General features: G+C 37.5%; 1 protein-coding gene across 1 annotated transcript in view; it reads right to left on the reverse strand.

Moving 5' to 3' along the window:
• The window catches only part of NBEA (neurobeachin), a 516,495-nt gene that overhangs the window by 249,831 nt on the left and 244,931 nt on the right, over positions 1–21,733 (reverse strand). Inside the window, exon 38 of the mRNA XM_009998372.1 lies at positions 10,001–10,065. Within this exon, the coding sequence (XP_009996674.1) occupies positions 10,001–10,065 (65 nt within the window). The remainder of the gene's footprint in view (positions 1–10,000; positions 10,066–21,733) is intronic.

The raw sequence follows: 21,733 nt of genomic DNA on the forward strand, positions 1-21,733 counted from the left end.
ACAACCTCTCTGGGCAGCCTGTTCCAGTGCTCTGTCACTCTCACAGTAAAGAATTTTTTCCTCATGTTGACTTGGAATCTCCTATGCTCCAGTTTGCACCTATTGCCCCTTTTCCTATCATTGGACATCTGAGAAGAAACTGGCTCCTTCCTCCTGACACTCAACCTTTATGTATTTATAAACATATTTATAAACGTATTTATATTCCAGAAGTCATCCAGGTAAATAGCCAGAGCCAGGAAGAATTTTTATATATATTTTTTCTAAATAAGTTTTGGAAACAGAGACAGTAGTAAGACTATACCCAAATTGTCCTGGAAACATGTAAAAACCACAAAATATTTGCAACACATGTAGATGTGGATTGGAGTAGGTTGTGACAAACAGTGCTATTTGTACATCAATCTGAATTGAAGGAGGAAAACTTGTATCTCACAAACTATTCTAAACTGATTTTGCTATTCTGCAGTCAGCTCTTCCTAGTAATAATTCCCCACAGAGACAAAAAGGGCTCATAGCTGTTACGCTGCTTGATAAAATAGTTGTGCTTATGTTACCCATACTTTCTTTCATTTGACATAAGCTAAAGAAGCGGATCATTCATAAGCAGTAACTTTCACAACAGATTACAAAATGAACATTTGTTATAATTTAGCTAAGGTCTTGCTTCCTCTACTCATTCCTGAAGTTCTGCCAAGTCGTATGTCCAGCAAAACAGATGTTTCTCTGTCTTACTTTCATCAGATGCCCATAGCTTAATTTTTCCAACAAGCAGCCTGGAAATAAGCCACTTTTTCACCAAACATGGTTGTTTTGACAATTATTGCTCTTAATAGCATTCATAAGAAATGAAAACTATTGTTTCACTTGTTATCTATAATAAGATTCATAAATTGGTCTGACTTGAAGAATTTAAGGTTCTATAAGATGCAGTACTGCTGTAAATACTTTGAAAGTAAATTCCTAGAAGCTTTAGAAGATAATGTCTAACACAGGGGTCTGATTTATATCAAAAGGGAATGAATTTATGAGAGAAAAGTTTGAAATTATAGCATGAAAAGACTGCCTAGCAGACTACAATGTAAGCACATCATTAGCAAGATAAACTTCATTGAGGGTAACTAGTAAAGTTGCAGAAATGGCATAGAAGCTACAATAGACTCAATGAAACTAAGAGCTGACTACCGAGAAACTATTCCACTCCTCATAAAGATTTTTATTTTGCATGAGAACTTTCTAAATAAAAAGGAAACCACCTCTGAAATAGTGACCACCAGCAAACATCCAAGACAGAGTTAACAACTGGGATGGCTTGCATCTCATAATCAGCCTCCCCTTTGAGATATGACTGGATCAGAGAAGTCTAGGAAGTGAGAGGATGCCTCAAAAAGACCTAAGAACTCCACCTGTACTGACACCACAACTCCATAGATGGTTACCATAACAATGTATGTTTTGTCTAACACAAACTATTAGTCCAGAGGCAGGGCAAGGAAAGCTTTAACAAAGAATATGAGGTTATAAAACGGTACATCTAATAGAGCGCTCAAGCTCACTCTTCAGCTGAAACTGAAATGCAGACATTAAGTGCCCCTTTTTACAGAAGTATCCCTGACAGGAATCCTCTACCAATGGAAGATGATATTTAGGATAAATTTCCATAAAGCAGCCACTCACAGGTGATAAAGAATTCTTCCAATCATAAGTTACACTTGGTGAGGGCAACCATACAGCAAAGGAATTTGGTTACATCTCTTGAAGACAGAATAATAAAACACCTTTGTTATTAATATTAGTATTGTATCTGAGTGCTACTGCTTCCCAGGTGCTATTTTCTGTCTGGATTTTGCACATCAGACTGGAAAAACATGCAAGTTGTTTTGGTAGCCCTCAGGTAATAATAACCATGATTTCTGAAGACCAAGTATCTCGCATTCCTGGATGATTCAGGTGAGCTTCTCATTCTGACCTCACGGCTCCTGTGATCAAGATCATTGTCAAGAGAGAAACATGGAACACCATCCTTTCTCCATCCTTCTTGGACCCGACTACTAAACTTCTAGGCCTATCTAGGGATCAAACTGTAAATGCATGTCATAAATCAAATAAGGCAAATAGCATCATAGATACACCTTTTAACACAGGGCCTGAACATCTAAGTAGCACAGACAGTGAATAATGACCATGAGCTCATTTACCACAAACCAAACGTATAATGAATGCCAAACTGCAACAGAGGATGTCCAAAAGCAAATTTGCTGCAGTTACCCAACAATCCTAGTTGAGGTAACATGGAAAAAATGTAGGTCTTTATTAGTCTCCTTTCAGGATTTAATCAGCAATTCATCTAAATTTAAACAAACACAAATTTCCAGTCTATTTAAACATTCTGCTACTCTTTCCAGGAAATAAAACCTCTCAACAAAACCAAAACAAAACAAAACAACAAAACACTGAAAATAAAAAGGTCTCCTGTGAATTTTAAGTATGCTTGGAGGTCCAGGTAGATGGATATGCAAAGGTACATATTTTCATGGCTAAAGGCAGAAAGCAGACTTAGGTACAGAGATGAAATTACAGATACGAAGACGAAAATTTAATATCTGAGATGAAATACAGTCTTATGTATGCACAAATTTATATTATGATTAGACTACTTCTGATAGCTAAAATGAGGAAATTCTGTAAAAAAAAAAAAAAAAAAAAAGGAAATTATTTTAAATAAAAAGACAGGATCATCTCTTTGAAGAGGTAAGCATTGTGAAAACATAAAGGGGGAAAGAAATAGAAGATGAGGATAGCAATCCAATTCTGAAAGACTAATGGAAAATGATCTGTAACATCCATCTCTTAGGCAGGACAGACCCTTGAGAATCTCCACTTGTCAAAGGCATCAAGGTAGAGTACAGTCAATTAACCACAACATTTGGAACCCCATTATATAGGCAGTTTTCTATTTAGTTGTCCATCCATTCAGAATGTAGCGTTTATGTATAATGGTTAAGGTTGGAAGGGACCTTAAAGATTGGGGTCCAGCCTTCCTGCTATAAGCAGGGACACCTCACGCTAGACTAGGCTGCAAAAAGCCTCATCCAACCTGGCCTTAAACCCCTCCAGAGAGGGGGCTTCCACAACCTACCTGAGCAACCTATTCCAGCACCTTAATATCCTCATGGTGAAGAAATTCTTCCTGATGTCTAACCTGTATCTGCTGCTAGAGGGTCTCCTTGAAGCCTTCCCTTCTCCAGGCTCAACAGCCCCAATTCTCTCAGCGTGCCTTCACAGCAGATGTGCTCAAGACCTTTGATCATTTTCATGGCCATTCTCTGGACCCCCTCCAACTCCTCCATGTCTTTCCTGTGCTGAGGGCTCCAGAGCTGTACACAGTATTCCAGGTGGGGTCTCACCAGAGCAGAGTAGAGGGGCAGAATCACCTCTCTGGCCCTGCTGGCCACACTTCTTTTGATGCAGCCCAGGATGCAGTTGGGTCTCTGGGCTCCAGCACACACTGCTGGCTCATGTTGAGCTTCTCATCTACTACCACCCCCAAGTCCTTTTTCTCAAGACTGCTTTCCAGCTATTCTTCCCCTAGCCTGCATTTGTGCCTCAAGTTGTGGTGACCCAGGTGCAGGACCTTGGCCTTGTTGAACTTCATAAGGCTGGCATGGGCCCACCTTGCCAGCCTGTCAAGGTCCCTCTGGATGGCATCCCTTCCCTCTAGGGTGTCAACCACACCACACAGCTTGGTATCATCAGCAGACTTGCTGATACACTCAATCCCACTGTCCATGTCTCCAACAAGGATGTTAAACAGCACTGGTCCCAGTACTGACCCCTGAGGGACACTACTTGTCACCTGCCTCCATTTGGACATTAAGACATTGACCACAACTCTCTGGGTGTGGCCATCCAGCCAATCTCTTATCCACCGAGTGGTCCATCTATCAAATCCATGTCATGTCAGTTTGGAGACCAGGATATTGTGTGGGACAGTGTTCTTGCACAAATCCAGGTAGATGACATCAGTTGCTCTGCCACCATCTCTGTAGCCTTGTTGTAGAAGGCCACTGAATTGGTCAGGCATGACTTGCCCTTAGTGAAGCCATGGTGGCTGTCACAAATCACCTCTTTATTTTCCATGTGCTTTAGCAAACTTTCCAGGAGGATGTGCTCCATAACCTTGCCAGGCACAGAGGTGAGACTGACTGGCCTGTAGTTCCTTGGGTTTTCCTTTATTCCCTTTTTAAAAATGAGGGCTATGTTCCCTTTTTTCCAACCAGTGGGAACATCACCAGGCTGCCATGACCTATCAAATATGATGGGCAAAGGTTTAGCAATTGCATCTGCCAGCTCCTTCAGTACCCATGGATGGACCCCATCAGGTCCCATAAACTCGTGCACCTTCAGGTTCTCTAGATGGTCATGAACCTGTTCTTCCCCTACAGTGGGGGCTGCTTCATTTTCCCAGTCCCTGCTTTCACCTACTGTGGCCTTTAAAATGAGGCACTTGCCAGAAAAGGCAATGCAAAGAAGTAATTGAGAACCTCAGCCTTCTAAGTATCCTGCATAGTTTAGGTCTCATTTCCTTCAGAGGAGGGCCTACATTCTCCGTGGTTGTCCTTTTATCCCCAACATACCTATAGAAGCTTTTCTTATTGCTCTTTACATCCCTGGCAAGATTTAATTCCATCTGGGATTTGGACCTCCTGACCTGATCCCTACCTGCTCAGACAACCTCTCTGTAATCTTCCCAGGGTATCTGCCTTAGCTTCCACCCTCTGTATGCTTCCTTCTTCAGTTTGAGCTTTTCTTTTTTTCACATTGGCCTCCAAGAATTTTTACCTGACTTTCTCTTAGTTGGGATGCAATTCTTTTTGGGCCAGCTTTCATCGACCCCACTTCCCACCAGGATGTTACCCCATGACACTCTCTCAAGCAGATCCCTCAAGGGGCCGAAATCTGCCCTCCTGAAGTCAAGGGTAGCAAGCTTACTGTGATTCCTCCTTGCTGCCCTAAGGATCTTGAACTCCATCTTTTCATGGTTGCTACATCCAAGGTTGGCCTGGAGCCTTACATCCCTCACCAGCCTTTCCTTGTTGGCGAGAACAAGATCTAGCATAGCACCTCTCTTTTTTGGTTCCTCAATTACTTGGAAAAGGAAGTTGTCATCCACACACTCTGGATTGGTTGTGCTTTGCTGAGTTGTCTCTCCAACAGATATCAGGGTGGCTGAAGTCACCCATAAGTACCATGGCTTAGGCACATGAAGCCACTCCTATCTGTCTGCTGTCCTCCTGGTCAGGTAGCCTGTAGCAGACCCCCACTGTAATGTCACCTGTTCCTACCTTCCCTTATATCTTAATCCATAAACTCTCATTTGGCTCCTCATCCAGTCCCAGGGAGAGTTCCATGTGCTCCAGCTGGTTTTTGACATAGAGGGCAACACCCCCACCTCATCTTCCCTGCTTGTCCTTCCTAGTTTATAACCCTCCATTCTGATGCTCCAATCATAGGAACCATCCCACCAGATCTCTGTAAAGCCAATAAGATCACAGCCCTGCAGGTTTGCACGTAGCTCTAACTCCTCCTGTTTACTTCCCATTCTGTGTGCATTCGCATAGAGGCAAATGAGGTGTTTTAACTGATATATTAGTTTTGTGGGAGACAGTGTGGAAACCTTACCAATGTCAAGGTTGTGTTAACTGCTCTCCCTGTGTCCACAAACCTAGTTGTTTTATCATAGTAAGTAAACAGATTGGTCAGTTGACATTTGTAAATCCATGTTGACTGTTCTCAATTACCTTCTCCTTCATGTGGCCAGAAATGTGTACCAAAAGAACTTACTATATGGCTTTCCAAGGGACAGAATAACAGCTGAGCAGCTTACAGTTCTCTGGATTTTTTAAGATAGGTGAAACATTTGCCTTTCTCCAGGCATATATGACCTGTCCCGATTCCCTTGATCTTTCAGTGATATAGTGATCAGCCTTGCAAGGATTTCCATTACCATCAGATGTACCCCAGCACGTACTGATTTGTATGGGATAAGTTGTTTCATGGAATTCTTGACTCAGTGCTCATACATTGCTGTTCGTTCTCCTTGAACCCTTTCAGAGCACTGAGAAACCTTAGTGAAGACTGGGGGAAATAAGGCATTGAGTATCTCAGTCATATTTGTCACAAAATCACTCATGACGTTCAGCAACAGGCCACATTTTCCTTTGTCAGCCTTTTACTATCCATGAAGTGGTAGAAGTTCTTCTTGCCCTTGATAACTCTTTCAAGTGTAATTTCCAGTTAAGTGTTGGCCTTCCTGACAACTTATATGCTCAAGCAATTTTTATAAATTTCTCTTCTCGAGGCTGCTTCTAATTCCACCTCATGTGTACTCACATCAGAACAGAGCCCTATCATAATTTCCTTGGATTGCCAAACCAGTCTCTTGATGCATCTGCTTCCTTTCTTGTTCTTGCACTTGGATGATACTGTACTTAAAGGCCTGCCAGCTATCCAGTGCTCCCTTGAACCACATCTGCCTCCCATGGGATCCTACCTAGTAGTTTCCTGAATAAGCTAAAATTGGCATCTGTCAAGTCTGTAATCTGCTATTCCCCATCCTCATTTCCCTCAAGATCTTGTGCTCTACTATTTCATGGTAACTACGCTGAAGGTGCCACTAATTACCACATTCAAAAGTAATTTTTGCTTGCTAGTGAAAAGTAAATCCAGCTGTGTCACTCTTGGTTTGTCCTGTATCAAGAAGCACCCTCCAGAAATCTTGACTGCATGCAACCCACCTTGTTGCACTTCCAGTGGATGTCAGGAAGGCAAATGATTCCCATGAGAATGAGGGTTTGTGATCAAAATCCTTCCTCAAATTGTTTAAACAATGCTTCTTTCTTTCTCTCGTCCTGAATAGGTGGCCTGTAACAAGCTCTCACCATGACGTCACCCTTACTCTCTTGCCAGAGAAGGCAGCACTTACTCCTTGCTTTTTCTGCCTGTCTTTCGGACTCTCTTGCCAGAGAAGGCAACACTTACTCCTTGCTTTTTCTGCCTGTCTTTCCCAAGGAACTTGTACTGCTCACCCCAGCACTTGTGAAGTGCAGTGCAGGCAGCCCCACCAAATCTCATGCCTTCCAGTGATGTCATAGCTTTGTGACTGCACACAGAGTGATTTCTACTACTAGTCTCCCAAGCTGCATGCATTTGTGTACATATTTACTGAGACAGGTGCTTCTATCTTGTATGTTGTTCTTGTCACCCTGCGCCCTTTTCTTCAGACCTCATCCATCACTGCCCCACTTAAATGTGGGTTGTAATCTTCCTCCCACATTATTCCTAAAGACCTCTTACTGTCTCCTTTTACAGCCAACATTGCAGATGCACCCAGCTCTTAAATGAAGAAGCCTACTTATGAGTACAACCTAATGTAAATCTAAAACCCTAATTAAGCTGCTATCAGTGAAGCTCTTGACATATGTGATACTCTCAACATCACACATGCATAGCATAAGACTGATTAAAAATAAGAATAAAATTCAAGATCATAACCAAGTCTTTCAGATATATTCTACACAGTGTTAATGTACACTTCCAAATTAAACTTCTTTGCATATGTTTTTCTTGAAAGTATTAAGTTAAATCTACAGTTAGATACTTCTGTTATACTAAAAAGTGTTTTAACAGTTCTTATTTCTAGAAAGTTGTATCGGTGTTTGTATGTTGAATTCTACCAATGTATCATTCACACCTTTCTAACAAAGGGTTATCTAAAACAAGAAAAAGCAGAAACAGAGTAAATTAACTGATTTAAAATACAAATGCAATTTATCAGTTACAGCAATATAGATATTGTTTTTATAACTCAAACTCCACTTAAATATCTTATTTCAGAACATTTCTAATAAAGTCAAAGACCAGAAAGGCACTTGAACTATTTCAAGCAGAAACAATGAAAGTCAGGTGTTCAGAAAATTACCTTATAGCATCCATACGTTAAAACAGATATAGACTTCTAACTGAAAACATTTAAAACTATGATCCTTTGCATTACATCAAAACCTTTTCTTCCACACTCAAAAGTTTTCTCAAATCTGATGATTTATTACCCAGGAATCTCAAAATCTTACCTAGAAAGTCCTTCAAAATATTCTCAGTCTTCATTTTGCTTTTAATAATTTAAAATTCAATCATTATTGCACAGTGATTATATGCAATTTTACATCCCATTAACCCTGCTTTGTTTTAATTATAAAGATCCTTTGTTAGATTCCTTTAAATGATCCAGTTTATAATTTCAGGTTATCCTGGGGAGCACTTTAATTCAGCTGCACATTCATCAACTGTTTATGTCTCGTTAATTGTTGACAACTGCACAATTGCATTCTCTAGCTATGATTGATGAATTGCATTCACAAGTTTAGCTATTAAGCAGAATAAATATTTATAACAATTTCCAGTTAAAGGATTGTTATCTTTATACCCAAAAGGGTAAATTAAAAACAAATGGGCTGATTGCAAGAATGAGTGTTCTAGTACTGCAGACACACTTGTTCTGAAACACCCTTCTGAAAACAGTATATGCAGGAGCATGTGTCTAAGGGCAGTTTGATTCCTTCAATGGGATTTATGCAGCAGTTCTCAAATACTTCTGGTTTGAGAAGTTATCGTTAGAGGGGAGTAAAGGGTCTATTGATATCTTAACACCTGAGTGCTCAAAATATGCAGATGTAGGATCTATTCAGAATGAGCATTTGATCAATAGTAAGCATGCAACAACATCTAGCCTGCCTAAGAAAAAATGTCAAAATGGGATTGTATATTACTATACAAGAACATAAGCTTACTATAATTATTCAGCCTATTACCATGTGATATTTATTGTACAATGTGCAGTACATGACCTACTCAGGCAAGCCCTATTATCGTGTAAACTCATATTGCCACTTCACAGCAAGAATTTGCAACGAAGTCGCAGTGCAACTTCAGCGTGCACTGGGAATCTAAGACATTTTACACTAAACAAAAATTTGGTAATAAGCTACATGTCTCTGTTTTCCATATACTTTTATTCCTATATCCTTATGCTCTGATGTTTTCTAAACTTCATTTTAAATGCATGCATGACTTAAGCACTGAAAGGTTAGCTAGACATAAAATACCCTCAAGTAAAGAGAAGATTTGATACTTTACTTTGGTAACGACTCACCATTGGTGAAAAAGTGAAACAACACACAAAATGACATCTCTTCAAGAGATATTTTGCCTTTTTTTTTTTTTTTTTTTTTTTTTTCATCTGCACATAGTTAGACATCTAGATTCAGATGGATTTAATGGAGTGGACAAAAATGAGTCAGACGCATTACACAAGTGGCTGTGTTTGTCTTTGGCATTCCACTACCAGGAAGGCCAGAGTTCCCCTTTGCTGCCCAGCTTGCTTGCTGGAAGTAGACAAACCTCACACAGAAGTGCAACATTAAAATTATTTGAGGACCAATAATAAAGTATCTTAACAATTTGCAAAAGCAAGGCAGCTCTTACAAACATAATGTCCTGTGTGTTTTACAGGACTTGAACTGGACCAGAAATTCTAGATAAAATAATTCCTCATGAAATGATAGCACAGAGAAGTGCATCTGTACAATGAATGCTGTGCTCCTAAAACAGATGGAGCAGCAGATGGGTTTACAGATTGGGCTTCCTGCACTGTCTCGGTAAAACAACCTTGCTGCTCTGGAAAATGGTGGTTCAATTCACAAAGAAACCCACACCTATACACAGTTCATAGGAGCTCTATTTCCTTCTGTCAGTAAACAAAATTTTCAGGATTTACACATTTCTAAATTAAATATTTACTATATAAAGTATCTATATAACAAAACTCTTAATTAAAATGGCCTTTTCACAATCTTTTTGGAACAGATGGTAAGGATGTATTATCACCCAATGGAATAAATGCAAAATGACTACTTGTTCAAAAGCTTTAAAATTAAATTACCTTCCTTCATTGATGAGCTCAATAAATGCAAGTCCTGCATTCTTCTGAATAGAATTTTGCCATTCCTAAGAAGATAAAATATAACATGATCAAAACCCAAGGATTTTAAACCACATTTCTGAAGCTGACCCTGATGACTTCATAAGAAGCTTGAATTTAGGCTGAACTTCTTAATTTAATGCTTTTTTTTTCTTTTTCTTTCATTTTTTCAAAAGAAGAATGACGTGATCATTTAAAAACTGTAATTCATTCTGATTTTCAAGTACGTTTTAGAAGGTAATGTTTTCTGCTTAACCCTTATGCAAACTTTAGCTTCCTTGCCTAGAGAATGTGAAAACACATCTTGTTTTTCCAATTCATGTTGCCCAACAAACATATCAAGTGTAACAAAGTACAGCAGCAATAGTTTCTTCCCGTTGCTTCAGTGTGACACCTTGTACATTTTATCATATAGGGCAGGCAATAATCTGCACCCCAGCCATTCCTCCTTGAGTTCAGTCTCTGTTTCTTGCCCATTATAAATGAAGACAAACCCAGTCACTAATTACAAACTAAGTCTTTAAAATTCTTTTACCATTAATATGGATTTCCAAGATAAGCTTTCAAAACTGATTCAAACCACTTCACAGATAATAGAAGATAATTCTTACTTCATGTACCACAAAGTTACAGAGAAAATTCTCAATGCATCACAAGCAGCTTTTTGCCATACAACCCACTGCCTCTGTCACACCAAAAGAGTTTTGGTCCTTCAGATCAAACAAGGTCAAGATCTCTCTCTAGCAAGTAAAGATTAATTTATTTTGGTATAATTCCTTTAAAATTTTCTGTAGGAGTAATAATAATTTAATCGTACAGAAAAAAACAACAAAGTACATAATTAGCTGGATTACAGTTCAGAGATAAATTTTGTAGTTGAGACTTCATGTTCTAAACAAAAATGGGAAGACAGAGTTACAGTTACAGATCTATTCTGCTTTACATTTTGTTTTTTCCATTACTAAAAAATCAGGAAGACATTTCCATTGCTTGTTTCCTGACATGGGGGAAAAAAAAAACAACAAAGAAACATAGCTTTGCAAAGAGAAGGAAATTTTCTCAAAGAATAGTTGTGAAAACCACTCATTAATCAATAAGATGCTTCATACTGATCCTATGAAAATTTACAGATTTCGCTAAGTCACGGATCTTAGAACCACATAAACCCTAATCACATATTCATAATTGGTTTTATAAGAGGCAAGCTACTAAAATACCTAAATAATGAACATCCTCTGAACCCATTACTGAATCCTGAATCCACACAGACTATCCACACTCAAGCCTCCAGCTTATGGGCTAAACAAATTTTGTAAAAGGTCCTTTCTTCAGTGCTGCTGATTTCTCTTCCAAATCCAGTAACTGAAGCAAGCCTAGTGATCTAATTTTTTTGATTAAATGGCCTAAACGTACGCACCTAGTGCCATTTTAAGGAACAACAGTCTGAGCTTCAGATAGTATTTGAGGTATAGGATTTTCTTTGGTTTAAATTGGAGCCTTTTACTGTACACTATAAAAACCCCTGCCACTATTTTCTTTGGACATGTTTTCCTGCACCACAGCTGCTATGACTCTGCTGTCAGGAAAGCAGAACTGGTGTGACTACAATTCAGGAAAGAAACTGAAAAGAGAGAAATAAAATTTCAAAAAGGCTTCCTAAGTAAGCTAGAAGAAAGCATACTACTTATATTTTCAAAGAGAGACAGAGGGTCTACTTGTGTCTGCAAAAGACGAAGAGATCCTTGCAAGTCTTCTGTCATAGCTTCAGTACTGGATGTCCTGAATACTAACTGTATTTTAGGTGAGATATTTTAAGGAACTTAAAGACCCATTAGATACACGTGTGGAAGCAAACAAATCTCTTATTTTGTCTACATAGGTGGAAAATCTCTTTGATTTATCTGTAGTAATTGCTCATGATAAAAACGTCTGAAACCTGCCCAACTATCTACCAAAAAATAGAGGAAAACATTAGACAGGACCAGAAAAAAAACAGAATTGCTTCACTACAGACTTGCTACTTGCAAATTATGCTGCAAACTCCCAACCTACCATTAATCCACAAATAAGGGAATAATTATGGCTACTGCAATTTCCTCTCAGTTTTAGTCATAAATTAATATAAAAGACACATGATCCCAAGATACCATCAATCACATAATCTCAGTATCTCAAAACTGTACTTTCGAGAAGGCTTTCTCACAAAAAAGGAGGTTTTCTTTTTTCCAGTTACTTTGTGAAAGGCCCAAAAAATAAACTGAAATACTCTGAAATGCCAGCACTATAGTTCCCTTTACAATGACAAATCAGGTCACTGCATGCACTTCAAACACTGCATTAAGATGGGGAGTTACATGCTCAAAGGATGTGTAACAATTTTGTTTATTTTATCTTGGATTTCACAGAAAATCTTTCTCACCCTTAAGATGCAAGAAGCAGAAAAATAAACATCAAATGTAATGGATGCAGTGATGGTGGTTGGAAAATTTACTCTCTAGGCAAGTAGAATCATAACATAGACATTTGGTTACCTAAGTTCTTTTATTCTAAACAATGGAGTTTATATCCTGAATCTTCTGGGTCTTAAAACAAGAGCTGGGACACTTTTCTGTGCCTCAGAAATGCTGATGCCAAATACATGCTGAAGCAACAGAAGAATCTGACAAAATAGTGTGCCAGATAATTTCTTCTGTACATGAAGAATGTGTTGACCTTTCTTCCCTTGGGGTTCCTGCTTGATAGGCCACAGGGGATGACTGTTACTGCCAGCAACACACCTCTCAGACCAAGGCAGAGTGTAAAAGAAGCACATTTAGAGACTAACAGACAGTGATCAAGAATGATGATACATACCACTTCTTGGTACTGAATACAGAATGAAGATATCAAATTTCATTTTTAACTGTTAATGTTGAAACAAATGTAAAAACTGCCTTTGTATATGATAAGTAAACATAACTTCAGATACTGAGTTCAACTACAGTCTGGCTATACTCTAAATATTTTATATTAAGTAAACTTCTATTGAAGACATACAAAATTATCAGGATACTGGCAATAACCACTCCTCTGCCCCCACCTAAACTTGTCTTCCTCCTCCTATCATTGTTTGAAGAGCATCACTGCATCCAGAAACCATCAGTACATATTCCCTGACAGAAGGTTCAGACTGAATCCTGTTACAAAATTGTCCATGCAGAGGAGGACAGGTGATGAATAAAACTAGCATGAGAGTAAAAGGCTAAAAAATCTAAATAATTTTTTCATAATTTACATGAGAGCTCTCATCCTTTGAGCAAGGAAGTCTAAAATTGTGTCACAATTTACAAGTTTCTCAACAAACTGCACTGAATAAACAGATACCTGGTGTAGTAATCAACCCACAATTCTCCTTCCACTACAGGTGTCACTGTGCCAATCACTTGTTTCTTTCAAATTCTCTCTTCTCTATGTCTTAAATTCATCAGATGTTATATATCCTTTTGTCATATTGAATATTTATTGTATTCTCTAGTCTAAGATACTAATAACTCAGTTGAGACCATATTTTAATCATAACTTATTGAGACAGATTAAATTCTACTATACTGACTCTTTCTAGATGCTTGAATAAGTTTGGAGAAGAGTCTTATACAGAGCTGAACAGGAGAAGGAAGAGGGAATTTTATAAAAATGTGGTTGCAATTCTCAACATGGATGTAATTTAGCTTGGGTTTGAACTCCATGTTGTGAAGTTACCTTCTAAAATTGCCAATAACTTGCTTTACTTCATGTAAGAGGGAAGATTCAAGATTGTTACAAGATTGGAGGAAATGCTTCCTTATGGCAGAAAACCATGTCCATTCAAAACAGCTAAAACCAGAAAAAAAAACTGATTTCAAGATACAGCCTCATAATTTTTGGGGCAGATTACTGACAAATTTTTGAGACTATTATACAGTTTTAAGACCATAGGGCTGTCCCTATCATTTCTAGAAGTATTTATCTAACAACATTGGAGTCTTAAAGCCTTCCCTTATTGCTTGGAATGAGGATCAGATCTAAGAATTCCAAATTTACTGCCTTAATCCTTCTCTTACACTCATGTACATACAGCTGATAGATGAGAAATAGAATGTATTTTTGTTCTATTCTTTCAAGATAATTTGGGATCAATCTCAGGATTTTATGATAGGTCATCCATTTTAAAAGTGACTATTTCCCACAATAAGGAAGTTGCAGAATGACTGACGACATCCTTCTGGAAGGCAAATCTGCAAGTATTGGAATACATTGGGCTGCAGGCCAAATCACAGAAAGGAAAAGAATGTGAAACCTTCACAGCACTATTTATGTGAATATAACTTTAAAAACACAAAGCAAAGGTAATAGAAAGTTTTAAATTTCACTTTCACAAGACTAAAGCCTCATTTCCCCTCTATTTTCTTGACTTAGAATAATATGTTCATTTTTCCGTTTCTTGAAAACACACAGACCCATTGCCCTTCCAATCACCAGTGGTAATTGCCCAATTTATCTTGGAAATAAAGTCACATGTTCCCAGAGGAACAATTAATTGGTTTTTTAGAAGGAAAAAAAAAAAAATAGATCCACTACATAATTCAAACAACGCTAGGGAAATGGCAAAATTTATTTAGATGATACAATAGTGACCTTTATCACCTTGTGGAAATCCTGCATATCTTCTAATACATACAGAAGATATGTGTTAGAAGATGCATGCATCTCCACAACTTCTAGAGCTCACTTCTTGACTGGAAAAATAGTTCTTCATTTAAGAGATACTAAAACTATTATTAATAACGTGCTGGTACGTATAGCTATTAATCCTAGAAGCGATTCCACTTGTGACTCTACCAATCTCTGATGTCAGAGGTGAATAACTACTCTGAAGTCTTCTAAAAAACACCATTAAAGACTTTTTGATGTACAGAAAAATACTCCTCACATTGTCTTCATTATATATATAGGAAACCCCTTCAAAACTATGGTATATTACTAATGATAGTCTCCAATAATGAGCTTTTGCACCCCGTTTCAGCCCTTTAAGAAGTTCCAGCTGACCGACTTTCTAGGTGTTTTCCTCAAATTTAAGATTCTTCTCAATTGTCAGTAACTTAATAGAGAAGTCAGGGGAAAACACCTTGCCACATTAGGATATGGGAAAAGTAAATCTTACAGTGTTCTGATCCTGCCTGTTTTGCCATGAATCTTCAAGAAGTTCAGATCATCATCTCACTGATGGGTAATAAATGTACTCTTTGACAGTTTTTGACAAAAATACTCTGAAAAGGGCAGGCAAGAGAAAGGACCACAAGTTCCATGATGACTCTGGTATAAGTAAAATATTCAAGAAGAGATCCTGTTTATTACTACTGTCAGAGAAGTAGTTTTCTGAGTGTACGGGGATCTGGAAAGACATCTCAGAATAATCAAGAAAATAAAATTGCCCAGCAAGTAGGAAAGAATACACTGATGGCTTCTATTTGAAAGTCAGATTATCAGAAGCAGATGGCCAAGAGATGATGGCGGACACTGGACTGGAAAACATTCCACATGTGGACAAGGAATTAATGCAAGAAAATCATCTAACACTCTTGTAGCACTAGGGAATAAATAAATAAATAAATCTGAATTATCACATTTTGGCAAACTTCCAGAATTCTATAAAGCAAGTGAGGAACACCATGGAAAAAGAAAACAAGAAAACAAAACCTACATCACCCCATCAAACGATTTAATTTCTAGAGCAAAAAGACCACATAAAGGAAAAAGTTACCTACTTCCTGGTAGCTTGTAGTGGAGTTCATTACTAGTTTTGGAAATGATTCTAAATGTGTATAACAACCTATTTGTGTATAGACCATGTTCTGGATTGTGAAGAGCCCCAGATCAGCATCAGAAAATCAGCACATGTTTAAGCTGTGGCATATTTGATCATGGATAAGGATACAGTAGAAATGTTTCTCTCTTGCTGGACCTTTGTATAGTGCAAAGAGAATGACAATAAGAGAGAAAGTACTCACTTCAGATATAAAGACTTTATTTATTGAACTTAGATTTGAGCCTGGGGTAAAAAGCAAAATTACAAAGCCTCAAATTGGAACTAAATGACTGACATTTTCATACACTTTTCTAGTGCTTTGTCTAGTGTATGACAACCTATGGGATTGTTTTGTTTTGTTTAACTTATTTCTCTCCCATAAAATGCCAAAATTCCATATCTTTTTTTCTTGACTACAACAACGGCAGCTTTTCTTTCCTACAGCCTCAGCCGTCCTACCTGCCACCTGATTTGAGCTACTGCTTTCATGGCTACTGTAGAAGTATAATCAGCTAACTACCACTAGTTTTTTCAGTTACTTTTTATTTTGATGTGACTGTTTCCACCATTGCATGTACTGGTGAAAGGGAGCAAGCAGGACTATGAAGCTGGGCATGGAGAGAATCTGATATTTCTGCCAATGTGATCTCGGCCAGAGAGAAGCCTGAGCTGATCACTGAAACTGCAGCTGAAGAGTGTGATTCCATCAGATGCAGAGATCTGGATTTACAGCTTGCTGCCCTGAAAATTTGAGTGGCGTTTTCTCACTTCTCTGTGCTCCCAGATTTACAAACCTGATTCCTTCCCTTTGGGTAGCTCTGGTGGCTTTTGAATTAGGGTCCCAGCCAGTTTCGCTCACTAAACAAGGAAACATATGTCTGAACATTTTTCAGATGTGTTTGTGAGTTAGTCTTATAATTATAATCACTGGTACAGAAGTGGGGTTAGCAGAGAAGAAGCCGAAGGATAGAAGCAGTGTAGATCACGACCTTTGCTAGGATAAATGTTTTCAAGATATGCTGGAAAAACAGATTATTGAAGCAAAGAGTTGCTGTAAGTTTGCATGTGTGTTCCTATGTGTCCTTCTCTTCTGCATCAAATCTTCATTCAGACTTTTGCAGTGATAGGATACACAGCATTGTCTCCTCTTAGTTGTACTGGTACAAGTACAGAGATAGTGGATAACCCAACAGGACAAATGGAATAACATGGCCAATGGTAAAAGATCCAACTTATTTCATTGTTAGGAAAAAGAAATATTAAAAAGTTACATCTTCAGAGTAATTTGCATAATCAACCTTAATGTCACCATTGCAGTTCCATAAGACTTAATTTCCTATGTAGATTAAGTTCCAGGTTCATTATTCTTTAAATTTAAGCGAAACAGTCATTATTTAACTTGTCTTCAGCCTTTCTACAGCAGTTGGTGTCAAAAAGACAAATAGGAAACACTTCTTTAGTGTGCTACTATCACGGTTACTTTGAAAGAGCTACCACTTATAAAAAAAAATAATAAAAACTAAGGAAATGAAGAACTCTAAGAATACCTGTGGAGGGAATAAATAAAGACCAGCAAGCATAATTAAAATTGAATCTAATACTGCCAACAAGAGTAAACAGATACAAAAATACTACAAATAAATAGTGACAACTAAAAAGTTTATAATAATGCATAGAATTAAAATGCAAAATAGCCATACAAATGGTGTAGTACAGAAAAAAAGCTGTCTTAAGATGGAGCTTGGTAAGCTATCTGCAAGAATGGTGCTTGATAAGAAGGTGCTGTACAGAAGAGCTGGAGAAAATCTACTTTAACATTTCCGGAAAGTCTTGAATAGAGTTTGTTTAGTATCATGTAGCATAGATTTTGTTTTTATCATATGAATCCTATATTTCAGGGCTTCTTCTGGTCAGCTGTAGGGACCAGAAACTAATTTCATTTTCTGCTTAGTTTCTGTGTTGGGCAGCTGTCCGTTTCTGAAGCCCAAGAGCTACCCCATACTTTGAGGCAGAATGCACATTTAGATGTGCTAGTGAGTAATGAAATCACTCCAGTGCCTGTTGATAGGGTCTCCCTACATTCGCAGAGCCAAGCCTATCACCACATTTCCTCAGTGAGAATTTCCTTAGAATTTGCACTGGCAAGGCACATCTGTTTTGGGTTTTTTGTTTTCTTGTTTGTTTTTCTACCTCTCCTTGGAGTGGGATTAATTTCTTGATATAATTTCAATATTTTTTTTTCTTGCTGCTTAGGACAACGGGCAACACACTTATTTGCCTTCCCCTCTCCCATCTCTGCCCCATTTTGCCACTTTATATTTTTGATTGCTAGAGTACATATAGTAGTACATAACTACCATGTTTTACATGTGTTGAACCACTTGGAAGTATTTTATGGACTGTGCTGCACGGCAGCAGATCCTTCAAGGAATCTTTTTGATTAATTATGTATTGAATGGCTGCCTGTGATATGGAGAGCCAGACTGGATTCAGCCCAAGTAGCTTCTAAGTTTCCAGGTTAATAGATAAGATGATGTGGACAGGCACAACTCATTTATGAGGCTCACACTGTTAACCAACATTTGAAAGGCTTAGCCAAAGCTCAGTTTACCCATTAATTACATATCGGTGTCTGTCAAGTTTTGGATGTACTCTCAGTAGTGTTTGCTTTACAAGTTTTACAATTTGTCATAAAAGTAAACAATTTAAAGAATCTATTTGCAGCCTAATAATAAAAGGGAGTATATGTTCTCATTTATTTGAGAATCTCCTAACAGGTTCTAATTGCCAGCTTTATGGAAAACTTTCTTGGTTATGCATATCCTTTTCCTCACTCTTCATATAATTTTTTTTTAAAAAGCCTATTTAAAATGGACAGCATCTAAAAGAATTTCTTTTCCTCGACACAGTGATTCAGAAACTCATCGTTTTCATTCCAGTTTTGGTATTTCCTTTGGAGGCTCCTGAATTACAATATTGATCAAACTTCACACATGGAATGAGGGGAAATCAACAGGATGATGTACTGAACACTACAAAATCTTAAGATTTTTCAGATATTCTACATGTATTCTGCAATCACAAGTGATGTAGCATTTTTTTCCTAAAGTCACCATTTACACATTAGAGGTCTTAAATACTAACATAGTATTTTCTGTTTAAGAAAATTAATTTCCCCTGTTAATAGATATGATACAGAAGAATACAAGTGGCATGAGATCAAAATCCTTTGGGATAACATCTTTCAGTTTCTACAGAAGCTGTATCCCCACAGAAAAAAGATTGCAAAAGATCTGGAAGTAATCAGAAACTATTGTAGTGTTTTGGCTAGAAAAAAAAAAAATAAAAGAAAGAAAGAATAAAAAAAAAGTAATTTAAATCTAAATCTGATGTAAGAAGGAACTATGCTGCAAAAACTAATGTATTTTTTAAAAAATTGTATGGTTTATTGAAGAAATCTGCCACTCTAACAGCAACACAGCTGTGACACACTCAACTAGGCTGAGGGAACAAAGACCATCTAATCAAGCACAGATCTTGTCAAACATAACATATCTTCATACATTTTATGTTAAAAGAGACTACATGCAAATGCCTATATTTTGAAAACTGAAAATCATTATGTGTTTATTATCAATTATGTAGAAAAATATATTTCAAGTACTTGAATGTGTGCTCTTGGTTTATATAAGAAGAGAAGAAAGTAAAGCCTTCAAAATAACCTGAATTTAATCTAGTGAAGTAGGTGATACTAAGAAAAAAATAAAATGGGCGCAGGGAAGCAAGTTACAGTACAAGGGTTTCTGAAAATACAAAGAGCAGAACTTTTTGTTCTTCCCCAAACCCACAAATGATGCACTATTCCCTACAGGAGTTCAGTTGAAACTTAAAATGTATTTTTCACAGAAACTCCAAATTCCTTTGGGGGGAAGGCTTGATTGCATATCCCTCAGAGTCTAAAAGGCTGCCCATATGAAGTGAATTATCCATGACATGTACCTTCAGACATTTGTAATGTGATATTTCATGTAAATTTAGACCATACCTTGGACTTGAGCCGCTGGCAATGTTGATTTTATTCAGGAGCTCAGATAAGAAAAAAAAAAATTCTGACATCCTTGCTAATCTGTAGTCGTTAACATGGAATTTCCAACATAAAGAGCATAAAAGCATCTAATTTGCTGTAGCAAATGAAAGGAAAACAAACTTTGCATTTCCCTTTCCTTTTCAATGTCTAAAGTTACTCTGCTCTGTGCAAACAAAATTGTACTTTTCAAAGGTTTTTAATATCGTAATCCATCTTTTGAGTTTCAAACTTCCCCACATAATCTGTAAAATGTCATTCATTTTGAATATGACGGATTTACCCAATTCAGGAAGAAAAGCCCTAGATACATTAGGGTTACTAAAAAACCCACAGTACTTTTTATATAGCCTTTCCAGTTCGTATTGCACAATTCATCATAAGGAAAAGCTGAGGTAGCATTATCTCTATTTTTTAATAGACATGACTTAACCTCATTTGCTGCAGACAACATCTCCTAAACTTCTAATACCAAGTTCTGTTAGCTTTAGGCTGGATTACTACAGTTATGTCTCTGCCTTTTTCTTTTTCTAGCCATTTTATGTATATTTATAGCATTTACCTCATGTTTTCTTTTGACAAAGAATTTTAAAACGTAGAGAAAAAAAAACAACAAAGGTTTTCCTGCAGACGAATAGAACTACAGCCGTGATTGTTTAGTACACCTATAGGATTAAATGCAATATTCGGTGGAGATGCAATTTACAAAAAGCGATACTCTTGGAGATAGGAAAGTGAGGGGAGGAGAATGCAATTTGCACTACTACAGCCCCCTGTTGACCAATTCCTGTGGAAATATTTAACACCACCACCGCCATCATCACCCATTGCGGCATTATCTTCTAATGTACTTAGTAATGAATGGACATCGGGAAGCAAAAGCTTCCTTATTTAGAAGATAAAGAAACAAGCTTGAAGTATCAGATAGGGTATAAAAGCTAAAAGCGTGCAATTTTCCTAAGTAATTGGGTAGATGGAAAATGGCTCTCCCAACCAAACACTGAAGAAAATGAATAAATGTTCAACACTTTAAAATTGTTAGGCTTTTGACACTATTTGGTGTATAAAATTAATCTTATTTTTAAAGTAGTCAAATATTTTTAAATAATAAATATCATGCATAATAGTAGCAAATAAAACAAATATGTTTAGCTGCATTTGTTACATAGATTTACTGGGATGTCTAAAGAGAAAGCATTGCAGAAAGAGCTTAAATTTCTCTCTCTTCCTTTCAATCAATATTTGAGGCAAAGTTTCATCTCTAGGGCCCTTAATGGCAGGAATTCCTGGAGCCAGCAAATGAGTAATGTTAAACCTATGATTAGATGATGAGGCCATCAAAGACACTAGACCCTAATGCTACATCCCACTTTATTCTTGAGAACTGCAGTAAAACCAAAGGCTAGGGAAGAAAGGACTGTAAGTTATTTCTTCCCTCAAGAAAATTTTTCAAAAGCTGCTAAAAAAAGGGGGTGCAGGGGGGTGGGGTGAGGGGAGGGGGTCGGGTGGGAAGGGAAAGTTGCATGACTTCAACGTAGAGCTCAAAAGCCTTAATGGATCTTTTGGAATTTTCCTGGAACCCAGGACTTCACAATTAGGTAACAAATTTTTCAAGTGCCCTGCTGGAGAGGGTTTGAAGTTCAAACCCTACTGAGTATTCCTGCCAGGGATGTATTTTTCTTTTACTTTTTCCTAACCAATATCCACCCTGGCTAAGACAGGAAGGAAAAAAAAAAAAAAAAAAAAAAAAAGATTAAAAAAAAAAAAAAAGAAAAAAAAGAGCAAA

This window comes from Chaetura pelagica, unplaced genomic scaffold (assembly GCF_000747805.2).
Source record: "Chaetura pelagica isolate M959 unplaced genomic scaffold, ChaPel_1.0 scaffold105, whole genome shotgun sequence".
NCBI lineage: Eukaryota > Metazoa > Chordata > Aves > Apodiformes > Apodidae > Chaetura > Chaetura pelagica.